A 12,839-nucleotide genomic window follows, 5' to 3' on the forward strand; every position below is an offset into this window, starting at 1 on the left:
ACCTGCATTAAAGCTGACGTTACATCAGCTGTGCTGGGCACTGCAATGGGATATATTTATGTACCGCCGGTGGGTTCCAGGGAGCCACCCATGCTGTGGGTCCACAGGGAGTTGTAACTGCATGTGTCCACTTCTAAAGAACCCCAGTCTGACTGGGGCATGCAGTGTGGGCCGAAGCCCACCTGCATTTAATCGGACGTTACCTCAGCTGTGATGGGCACTGCAATGGGATACATTTATGTGCAGCCGGTGGGTTCCAGGGAGCCACCCATGCTGTGGGTCCACAGGGAGTTGTAACGGCATGTGTCCACTTCTAAAGAACCCCAGTCTGACTGGGCCATGCAGTGTGGGCCGAAGCCCACCTGCATTAAACATGACATTACCTCAGCTGTGATGGGCAATGCAATGGGATATATTTATGTACCGCCGGTGGCTTCCTGGCACTCACCCATGCTGTGGGTCCACACGGACTTCACAATAGAGAGTTGTACCTGCCTGTGTCTATGAATTAAAAACCCCGGTCAGGTTGGGGTATGCAGTGTGGGCCGAAGCCCACCTGCATTTAATCGGACGTTACCTCAGCTGTGATGGGCACTGCAATGGGATACATTAATGTACAGCCGGTGGGTTCCAGGGAGCCACCCATGCTGTGGGTGCACACGGAATTCCAATTGCGGAGTTGTACCTGCCTGTGACTATTTATAAAAAACCGCGGTCTGACTGGGGCATGCAGACACCTTGACAGAATGAATAGCCCACGTGTGCAGCTCCTGATGGCGGTGGCACAGGATTATATTTCTCATTGCTTCTGTACAGCATTGTGGGCTATCGCCCCACCCCTTTTAAAGAGGGTCGCTGCCTAGCCGTGCCAACCCTCTGCAGTGTGTGCCTGCGGTTCCCCCTCATGGCAGACGCACTTATAAATAGACATGAGGGTGGTGTGGCATGAGTGCAGCTGAAGGCTGCGCAGGGACACTTTGGTGTGCGCTGTGGACACTGCGTCGTGCGGGGGGGGGGGGGTGTTGGGCAGCATGTAACCCAGGAGAAGTGGCAGCGGAGTGTCATGCAGGCAGTGATTGTGCTTTGTTGGAGGTAGTGTGGTGCTTAGCTAAGGTATGCATTGCTAATGAGGGCTTATCAGAAGTAAACGTTGTTGGGAGGGGGGGGCACTCTTGCCGCTATTGTGGCTTAATAGTGGGACCTGGGAACTTGAGATGCAGCCCAACATGTAGGCCCTCGCCTGCCCTATCCGTTGCTGTGTCGTTCCCATCACTTTCTTGAATTGCCCAGATTTTCACAAATGGAAACCTTAGCGAGCATCGGCGATATACAAAAATGCTCGAGTCGCCCATTGACTTCAATGGGGTTCGTTACTCAAAACGAACCCTCGAGCATCGCAATAATTTCGTCCCGAGTAACGAGCACCCGAGCATTTTGGTGCTCGCTCATCTCTAGTGCTTACGTTTTTTTTTACAGTATTTAATTTCCGCCCATGCCTGCTGCCATAGGATTGCATTAGATAATGCAATCCTATACAGACAGCCGTAATTTAACCGCGTGAAAACTTGCGTGGTGAAAGAAAACGCAGCATTTCCTATTTCTGTGCGAGCCTTGCAGAGGACCGCACAGAAATGTCACCAGTGACGTGCTGCCTCTTCTCTGCGCATGTGCAGCTCGGCACCAGCAGCACATCGCAGTGCAGAGAGAGAAGACGCCGGACGGGTTAGTATAAGGTGAATGCTGGGGCACGGGTTGAATCCGGTTGTTTGCAGGCGGCCTATTTCAGAATAAAATGAAATAAATAATGCATTACTTTGATAGACCAGACTTTTATGGATGGGGCAATACCAAGTATATTTTTTCTTTATTTTAAATATTGAAAAAGGTTTTGTTTTACTGAATGTTTCAACATTGTTTTCTATTTTTTTTTTTTTACTATTAATAGAATTGAAAAAAATATATATTTTTGTTGCAAATGTTATAGAAAACAATAAAAACGCAATCAAGTCAATGTTGAGTAGATTTCTAAGTAGGCATGCATCAGTTTTTGGTGAATTAAAAAAAATTGTGTATTTTGGATGCATTATGCAATTGTGTAAAAAATAAAAATGTTTTGTGCCATATGCACCAAGAGTTTCTTATAGCCAGGTGACTGGGTATGGGTGTACCTCAATTTCAGACAGATTTATGAAATTTGACCTTTTGAAAATTGTAAAGTTGTATTTGCATATCACTAGCAGACTGAATTAAATGTAAGACAACATTTAAAACAAAATCTTCACACCTTTTTCGCTACAAAATGCAGCAAATTCAACACATGAAATTAGATGATGGTTGCAAAGGGGTAAAGTCCCCTGGTGCAAGTACTGAGTCAAGACTGTTTTTGCGCTGTGGTTTGTCATTGCCTTCCCCAGTCATCTTTTACCCCCACGCAAGCTGGGTACTCATTTTACCACCTCGGAAGCATGGAAGGCTGAGTCAACCTTGAGCCGGCTACCTGAACCAAACGGGGACTGAACCTGCAATCTTCAGGTTGTGAGTGAGAGGATTACATTTCTGCTGCCCTAACATTGCACCACACAGGGCTCCAAAAACAAATGAACCCCCACCTAATTATTTCTAACTCTGAATTGAATGATGTAGCCCATTACAGATATGATGGTCTTGTTGCACATAGCAACCAATGAGAACTCACCAATTTTCAGTTTCAACTGCTTTGGAAAAACTAAATCAGCATTTTGATTGGTTGCTTTAAGCTACTAATCTATTTTTTAAACACGTTGAATTGCCTCTCTTGTATTAGTCCTGAGCATGTCTTAGGGCATATTCCCATGTGACAGATTTATTATACAAATTTCTGGGACTGCAACCAGGGAAACCCCATTCAGGTGAATAAAACAGATTTTCATTTCTGCAAGCAAATCTGCCACATGTGAATAAACCATTTTACTCCTGAGCTGCTTTAAAAGTTATGCAGGTTTCATAGCTGAAATCTTCCAAGAATATTTCCTGTCTTAGGACTCAGTCAGATGGGTGTGTGTTTGCTGCAAATTTTTTTTTCCTCAAAACGCATGCGCACAGAAATTCGCATGACCAAAGCGGGAATCACCCTGAAAAAACACATCTGGCTGCTTTTAAAATTCGCATATAAAGTGCTGTGGCCGCTATCCCCTGCTGCGGCTGTGACAACTGCAGCAGGGGATTCTTTGAATGTAAAATCCCATGATGCTGTCACATCCAACCCTGACCCCATTAAGAACATACAGTGAAGATTGCGATCCTCTGCCACAGCTGTGATAGTTGTGGAGAAGGAATTCTTCATCTTCGCGGGGAGTCCCCTCATAACTAAACACTGTGACAGCTTTGTCACAGTGTCCAGTGACAAGGGGACTCCCCGCGGGGATGAAGAATTCCCATGCCACAGCTGTCACAGCTGTGGTACAAGAGTGAGATATTCTCCTATTGCTGTCAATGGGGCCGGCGCTTCTGCAGCTCCATTGAAAGCAATGGGCTGCCGGCAACCCCTGCAGTGATTTTCGAGGAAGGGCTTTAAATATAAGCCCTTCCCTGAAAAATCATCCCTAGAATGTGTAAAAAAATAAAAAAATATATACTCATCTCTCCACTGCTGCCGGGGCTCAGGCACATCCAGCCGCTTGTCCTCCTGAACTGCTCTGAAGTGCTTTCAGCAGGCAGAGATTTAAAATTCCTGCCTCTGATTGGCTGAGCACTGTGACCAATTAGAGGCAGCACTCAGCCATTGAATGAACGCTGAGCGCTGGCTGTGATTGGTCTCTGCGCTCAGCCAATCAGAGGCAGCACTCAGCCATTCATTAAATTCATTGAAAGCAATGGGAGAACATTGTGCTCCTGTGCCACTGCTGTTACAGGGGAATTCTTTATACCTACAAGGAGTCCACTTATCAGTGGACACTCTGACAATGCTGTCACAGTGTTCAGTGATTAGGGGACTCCCCGCAGAGATGAAGAAATTCTTGGCCACAGCTGTGCCAGAGGATCGCTATCTTCATTGTATGTTCTCAATAGGGTCAGCGCTACTGCTGCCGGCCCCATTGACCACAAGGTGAGACCCCTGGATGTAACAGCATCCAGGGGGTTCACATCCAAAAAATCCTGATGCTGCTGTTAGTTGCATTTTGAAATCAGCTGCCCTATTTTTACCGATGCAAATTGACATCTGACTGGGCTGACTGAGCCCTTAATGTCTGCACATGATTTGTTCCAGTGATTTATTTCTTTGAAATATGTCTTTTTTGTGACCATATTGTGATTGAAATGACTATCTTTACTACTGCATTATAAAGCTGGTGTCAAACGGAACGGAATTACAGCCAAATTCTCGCGGAAAGGCCGCACCGAAAAACCACAAGATTTCCGTGGGAAAAGCACAGCTTCAAAATCCGCAGCCTTTAGCTGTGGGTTTTGGATTGGTTTTGCCATCGGCATTCCACTACAGATTTCTCTCCCCATAGAAAGAAGAGAGGCCGCTGCAGAAACGAGAAAAGAATTGACATGCTACGGAATTAAATTCCACGCCACATATCAGTTTTTGTGCGGCTTGGCTGCAGCGTGTGGACGAGATTTTTGCAAAATCTTGTCCACTTGTCTGGCTAATCCCAGGATTAGGAGCCGTGGGCGGAATTGTCATGTGGACTTTCCACATGGAAATTCCGTGGCAATTCCACCCCATGTGAAACCAGCCTTAGAGTTCAGCTATACTGACTTGTATCAAAAAGGCTTGATGATTGTTTCAAGTTACAATCAGTAAATTATGATAGTAGCTCTGAAATATTAAAGGGGTATTCCAGACAGAAAGATTTATCACCTATACTTTGGATAGTTGATAAATACTGGGAGTCTGACCAGTGGCCCAACCTATGCCTGCCAATTTAGAATTTATTGCCTATTTGGCTGTTTAAGGTGCCCATCCATATTACAGTAGATGAATGTTGGACAAACCTATCGGCCTGGGCAGTAACAGGAGGGATGATGCAACACAGGCCACACAACAGATGGGGATGCCAGTGACAGCTACCAGCAACAGTCAGTTGTAAGAGGAGTCACCACTTGTCCTGGCTGGTGGCCATGGGAATATCTTTTACGAGTTTTGTCAAATATATGCATATGTATATTAAGTTAAAGGTTCTCTTTTATTTTTTTCTGTTTTGCTATTTTATTCCTATCTTCCAGAATATCTAGCATCACATTAGCATCACATTAGCATTTATCAAATTAAAACAAAACAATATTTCTAGAGTAGCGTGATATGTGAAACTATTGTCAGCTTTTGTTTTAATGTCTTACTCATTCATTCATTAGTTGGGAAACAATTCATGCACTTATGGGAGATGGTAAGCAATTAATTGAGGCCTGGAAGCAACTAATGAGACAAGAGAATACAATTCATTGGGGTTGTTAGCAATTAATGAAAAGTTTTAGAAATAATGTAACCAACATTTGGAAGACAGTTTATATGGTATTTAGAAAATGCTTCAGTGGGATTTAATATTAATGGGTTTCAATCTACAGGCATGTGATTATTGAAAATGAGTATGGATTTGTGAAGAAGACCTTTCCTTAATTTGAGGCTCAAACTCAAAAACTACTAATGCCTAAAAAATAAATCTGATTTAGCTATGCTGTTCTTGCTATCTCTCTTTAAGTATGTCTCCTGGAGAGATAATGATGTACAGATGAACAGAACCACATTGAGCAATATATGGAAATTCTGCATAGTACCATGTGAGTTTTAGTATTGGGAAGTGAGAAAAGTGCTTTGCTATTGAAACCATTGGTCGAATATACAACACCCAATGGAGTGTGCTGTCATTTCATTAGGCAGAATCAATTTTTATATGGTGGTATGCATAGCTCCATTGAAATGTATTGCCACTGTATTCAGGATCCTTGTGATATAGGCTCCAAATCCAATTGTGTCTATGAAAACCTACTTTAATTAATTAATTAAAGAACCAGGACAGTTAGATTGTATCTCATTCAAACGTATCCAGTAAGGGCAGTTTTATCTTCTAAATATCCTCCCAGCGTGTGAGTCAGGAAATCAGAAGTATTTGTGGGCTAAACCTCTGATGAAGTCGGTGTATCCAGTGAAACATGTCAAGGCGACTAGTTTTTGATTAGCTATATAACAGCACAGCAATGCCCAAGATTCCTTTGGCTAAGTAGCAATACCCAAGAACTATGCAGAACAAGAGCTAACTGCATGAACTTTTTTGGATGAAACTCTTTTTCAGCAGTTTTTGATATTTGGCGCTGTGCAAAGAAACAGCCAGAAAAACATAAGGGACCTGGTAGGTTTTTTTAAGAGGTGCACAGCTCTAAATAATTTTGTCACATCTTCTCATGTCCTAAAGTCATAAAATGAAAAGTTTGAAATGAAAAGGTTTGAACTAAAATTTTAGTTTTTTTGTTTTTAGAAATGACTAATCGGTCTGGACACTTCGGGCCATGCCCCTCATGGTAACCACATGGAGGAAAATAAAAAAATCATAGGGCAAATATGATGTGTGACATAATTTAAGAGTTTTCTATGGCAAATTTCTGCTACTACTTCCAAAATTAATTGATATTCCTGTTGCGTGATTTGTGTCAACAAAAAAGTCACAAATTTTGGTGCGTACCATATTTTTACTAAAAGTAGTGACTTTTTTCAGCAAGGTTTCATGGGATGGGGTGTGGCCAATAGCAGTACAAATGTAAACAAATATAAAGCCAGAAAATGGCACAAAAAGTTGCACAAACCCATAGCTGCTCTTAATAGTTTTTATACTTTTAATACCAAAATATGCCACATTTACTAAAATGTATGTGCCTTTTAATACTTTTGGTCCATTTTAGGTCTACTGTCGACGGGTGTTATGTAACTGAGTTATCCGCGGCGATAAACCATCCGCAGGTAATGCAGTGAACGCTTTCTATAGAATTACCTATGGAAATTGCAGCCTAATGTCCAAGAGTGGAGAATCATAGTGATTCTCAGCTCACAGGATTCAAATCGTGGCATGCGGTGATTTGCCGCGATTCTCCGCAGTGAGCCTATCTATCAGATAGGCTCATCATAGAGACCTGTCATTTTTCCACCTGCTCCCCTGCAGTGGAATATCGTTAGTAATATTCTGCCTCGCCCGTGGACAGGGGCCTTACTCCAACAAACTTTAGACATATGAGACACCAGTCTAGGCAGTTGTGAATCTTAGACATTTAAACGGCGTCATCTATTGCAATTTTTTTTATCATTCATTCATCCACTCTACTTATTCACCACAGAGAAGACCATTGTGCTTAGTGAGCAGTTAGCAAGGTGATAGTAAGCAATTAAGACCCGAAGACAACTAATTACATAGGATGATACAATTTTCTGTGGGTGGTTAGAAACTAATGAAAAGTTTTAGGAATAAATTAAAGCTTAGAAAGCAGGTAATTATTGGTTATATTGTGCAGAATGGTTGGCATTTGGAGTGTTCCAGAAAAAAATATCTCCATAATTTAGAGCACCACACTAAGTCTTTGCAAAAATATATTTAACAATTAATTGTGACTTTCTCTGCTTCTTATTATAACTGTCACCCAGCTCCTTCATCAATCTCAGCCAATATTAGTACATAATATGGTATGTAATGCTCAGTAAGGTTGCTTCCCAAACTCTGTTATATGTTCTCAGACTGGGTGACCAGAGACTGTGATGTAAGTAATCCCCTCGAGTAGATAGTAGTGCTTACATGAGTCTGCCTCCACAGTTAGGGTCACATAGTACTAACACAATGGTGCTATGTTGAACCAATTCCCGATTATTGGGCCTATTAATAAGTGTAGGTCACATTACGGGTATGGTAATAAGATCAACACACAATCACCTATCTCTTTGTGCTTGCAATGCATAATTGCCCATGATTAAATTTTGTCATAACCATACAGTAAAGTCCATAAATGTGCCTTCTGGACTGATATAAAAAAAGAATACGATAAGTAGCATAGAAAAAAAAATCACAGATGTGTACATTCTGGGACAGTGCAAAGAATCCAGCATTGTCTTACTAAATTTTGGACGCTAATTTGGCATGGGTTTACATACAGTACCCTGGGGGATCATGAAAGAGACCCGCTGTGGTCAGTCTGACTGATGAGAGTTAATGATCATTAATCAGCTGCATATAAGGTGATATTTTCGGCTATATATATTTTTCATGCATTTCAGAATGTGATGGCACTCGAACACTGTTTTAAGAATCAATTAGATGATATTATATAAAGGCAAATCTTTCAAGTTATTTTGGACTTTATAAAAAAAATGTCACCTTCATGGAAAATAAGAAAGAGAAAGAAAAAGGAAGGTGATAGTAATAAACAGTATTAAAAAGAATTTAGAAGTACATTTAAAGAATAATATGATGGACAATTGAATAACATCTAACAAAGGTTAATGACCCACCTAAATCTGCTATATATGTGTTGAATATATTTTAGCAATACGCATACATTAATTGATATGCAATGCAGGTATTTTTATATTGCATGTTTTGTAGGTCTAGGCCGAAGAGAGTGATAAGATTTACAGGTATAAAGTTGCTGTATACATTAAATCAGAAGAAAAGAGAAAAAAGAAAGACAGAAGTATATCTCCAATTCGCTTCTCTAGTTTAGAAAAAAGTGATAAACTTTGCATCAAACAGTCAAACTTCACTGGAAGAATATAAGTTGGCAAATTTGTCATCTAAACTAATCTTATGGGTCTCCTGACAGGCACAGCTATTAGTAAGAGTAATGTGCATTTAAAATTAGGTACCTTAGCCAACATCATTTTTTCCTCTCATTGGAAAATAATGAAGATGAAAGATGGAGTAAAAGTTACCTTTTTGACAGTTTCCAACATAGATCGACCTCCTTGCCAGGGCTTTGAATTCTTCTTGATGCAGGTGAGGCTGGCCATGCTATGCCACTTTCGATCTTCCAGTTTCTTGTGAAAGGCATTAGCCAGCAAGAGCACTGTGTCATACATATACAGGTTGGTGATCTGTAAAGAATAAGATATCGATCATTGGCCTCCGTTTTTGAAAAGAGCTGACAGAACTAAGTAAAAATCATAACACAGTTGCTTTGGCTACTTATGAACTCATTGTCCTGCAACTACAATTCCCATTTGATAGATCTCACAATGTGTCTCTCTGAATTAGCCACATGAAGCTTTGTCATTTATGATGGAAAGGTTCATTCACCATGTTTTGCCAACTGCTTCATTTTCTATTGACCTTTGTAATTGTTATAAAAGAGAAGATTCTGCTTCCAAAACAACAACAAATGACATATCTCCTTGGAAAGATTATGTTGTTAGAGTCATACACGCTGCTTCTGAGCATGGTATAACCTTTACAAATACTTAGCACACATGATACCTGTAAAACCACCACATTGTTAATGTCCTGGGGCATTAAGAAAAGCTATCTATGAGTAAAGAGTATATAACGTGCACACACATTATTTATATTAATATTTTTCTCATCCCTATGGGTGGAATGTGTCTTCCTCAACCTCGGGTCCTCTACTAGAGGCTTGGGAGTTTGAGGGTTCAGTGCAGAATCTTAGCTGTTCCTAGCATTACAGTCTTCTGTGCAGGGTGCTCGGATGTTGTTCCTGAGATTTGTTGGAGCCAGTCCTCAGTTTAGGAGTCACAGTCCAAAGTGTTCCTACCACCGCTGGCATTACACTGGCCTTCACTTTCCCCATCCTCTCTAGTTCTTCCTTCAAGATCTGGTACTTCTCCAGCTTCCTGATGTTGTTGTTGCTTGGTATTGCTATATCTATCACCATTGCTGTCTCCTGAGGGCTCAGTCACATGGGCGCATCGGCGCCCGTGTTACTGCAGGTAGCAGACGGCCGTACCTGAAGACGGACATCTCTCTGCAGCGCCGGAGGAAAGAACACGTGACCAGCTTCATTGCCGGTCATGTGTTCTTTCATCAGCACTGCAGAGAGACGTCCGTCTTCAGATACGGGCGTCTTCTTTCTGCAGTAACGGCTCAGTCACATGGGTGCATTGGCACCAGTGTACGGGTGCCGATGCGCCTGTGTGACTGAGCCCTGACCCTGGTCAATTACCATAATGGTTGGTTGGTTGGCCAGTATATATGTACAGTGGTCTGGAAAGTCTTCAGACCCTTTCACTTCTTTTTACATTCTGTTACTTTATGGCCTTGTGCAAATTAAGAAAAATATTCAAGTTTTACTTGGTACAATGTACCCACACTTTTTAGAGTATCTCATAGATGCCCTTAACAATAGAGGTATGTTAGCAGCAAATTCATTTTAGAAAGATTAAGAAATAGACTTGTTTTACTCCATTAAAGACATTGTAGAGGAAGCAAGAGATGACATTAATATGAGATAAATCCAGGTGACATTGCCATTTCAGATTTTATTCTTGGAAAATTGGATGTGATATGATATTGTGAGATGTAAAATATGCAACTCCCTAGCAAAGTGACTTTATTCGGTCATTGGTATGTTCAAGACTTTGAATATTAGTGTTCTGACTTTTTTGCTTTATGTAGGTAAATGGAAGCACCTTGTCACCTTTACTCTTTCAATGACATTTATAAGTATATGACTTTTTTTGAAAGAACATGTCTAACTGATTTATAACTATTACATCTCTCACCAGGAATGAACTAGCCTATTTAATGTACTATAAGAAGAAGTGGGTTCATTAAACCTTTCATTGTTTAAGAGATAGACTATTAATTATGAACTGTTCTGCTCCACATCTCTCTTTATTTGCAGTACATCTGGGAATAATTGACCCTTTCATTCTGTTATGCAAGCTTTCTCAAACATGAAAGCCTTCATAGAAGAAGTGAAGATTCTGCTGACTGGCGCTGTACAGGTGAGTGATCTAGCACAACAGTGTCACTTGTTAATATTTATACTATGGAGCCAAATGGCCTCTGACCAAGTACAAACATAGACTAATTGATTTGTAAATAGTTTTCTAGCTTGCAACAATACAACCTGCATATAGAAAACATAACGTGAATATTAGATGTAGGATTATAAACAAACTGCTGTAATTGCAGATGGAGCAGTGACTTTTTTAGTTAAATATAATTTTTATTTAAAAAATTTTATTTAAAAATGTTGTGCTCATTAATGAGAGGGAAGCAATTTTACAAAATGATGTAGATGTACGAAATATTACTGATGCAGGCTCAGGACTGTAATTGAAAGCCAGAGCCCTGCTATAATGGCTGATACTGGAGAAGACCTCAATCCTGGCAATTAACCCTTTAAGGCTCTTTTAGACAAAACCATTATCGCTCAAAATTAGCTCTAAAGCCATCGTTTTACTGATCGTTGTGTCAATCTTGCATTCCTCACGCAGTTTACGTTAAAGATTTGCTCATCGTTGTCTTTCAGTCCGCGCAAAATCTATTGCTCGGCTGTTTGCTTTTCATTTGGTCAAAATGACATAGTTCAGTCATTCAGCGATTTTAGGGGAGTTTTCAATGCAAACATTACACAACGATAATACAACGACTGAAAAGCCCGACATTTTACAATGATTTTCGTTAGGAAAAAAATGTCCGTCTTTAAAAGCAAAACCATCGCTCTATTTTATCGTTATAGTGAATTTCACGCAATTATCTATGTGTCTAAAATGGGGCTTTACAAGCTATGATCAATGTTGATTGCAGCACATAAGTGGTAACAGAGGAAATGATCAAGCTCCCTCTGTGATGTCATTGGCTCTCCTCCATCCAATCGTGGAGGAAGGATGGGTTACTATGGCAATTGCATAGGGAATTATAATTAGATAATTATTATTATAAGTATTATTATAATACGCAACAGTATAGAAATATCTCAGTGATTATAGGGCCACAGGTTCAAGCCCCCTACAGGGACATAGAAAAAGGTAAAAAGAATTAAAATCATGAAAAAATATCTCAGTAAATAAAAAATAACACCCCTATTTCTTCAGTTTTCCATAAAAAAAAAAATACATTTTAAAACTTTCATGCTTGGTATCACCACAATAGCATTAAACACTGCAAATAAATGTAACACTTTTTATCATTCATGGCAAAGACTGTAAAGAATAAATGACAGCTGAGCACTGCCTGTGATTGGCTGAGTGCTCAGCCATTCAAACGCAGCACTTTCAGGTGGCAGGGATTTTAAATCCCCGCTTGCTGAAAGAGTTTCAGAGCAGTTCTGGGGCAGACAAGCGGCTAGATGCGCCGACTGCCGACAGCAGCAGAGAGGTGAGTATATATTTTAAATTTTTTTTTACATAAGCAAGGGAGGATTTTCAGGGAAGGGCTTATAATTAAAGCTCTTCCCTGAAAATCATTGCAGGGGTTGGCGGCATCCCATTGCTTTCAATGGGAGAACATTGCGATCCTCTGCAACAGCTATCACAGCTGTGATAGGGGATTCTTTACTCCCCACTGGGAGTCCCCTTGTTACTGAACACTGTGACAGTGCTGTCACAGTGTTCAGTGATGAGGGGACTCCTTGTGGGTAATATTTACGCGCAGCACGGATCTTCCCGGTGTGCGGATGTCTTATCTTTTGCAGGTGCACAAATTTGCATGCCTGTAAAACACAGTCATGTGAACTCACCATTGCAAACCAATGGTTCTAATAGACGTGTGGTTTTGTGCGCACGTACAAAAAGTGTAAAAAGTCTGCCGCAGATTCAAGTCATGTTCTGGATTTTTAAAGCCCCAGCACGCTCTATTAGTTTCAGATATTTTACCATGGATTTTAATTATTTCTCTTAATGAGTGAAATCTGAAGCTAAA

The 12,839-nt window shown here is 40.7% G+C and overlaps 1 protein-coding gene across 1 annotated transcript in view; it reads right to left on the minus strand.

Annotated features, from left to right (window-relative positions):
* Positions 1-12,839, minus strand: part of GRID2 (glutamate ionotropic receptor delta type subunit 2) — a 1,221,843-nt gene that overhangs the window by 518,158 nt on the left and 690,846 nt on the right. Inside the window, exon 7 of the mRNA XM_066574896.1 lies at positions 8,891-9,052. Coding sequence (XP_066430993.1) covers positions 8,891-9,052 — 162 coding nt within the window. The remainder of the gene's footprint in view (positions 1-8,890; positions 9,053-12,839) is intronic.

Source organism: Eleutherodactylus coqui, chromosome 7 (genome assembly GCF_035609145.1).
Source record: "Eleutherodactylus coqui strain aEleCoq1 chromosome 7, aEleCoq1.hap1, whole genome shotgun sequence".
NCBI lineage: Eukaryota > Metazoa > Chordata > Amphibia > Anura > Eleutherodactylidae > Eleutherodactylus > Eleutherodactylus coqui.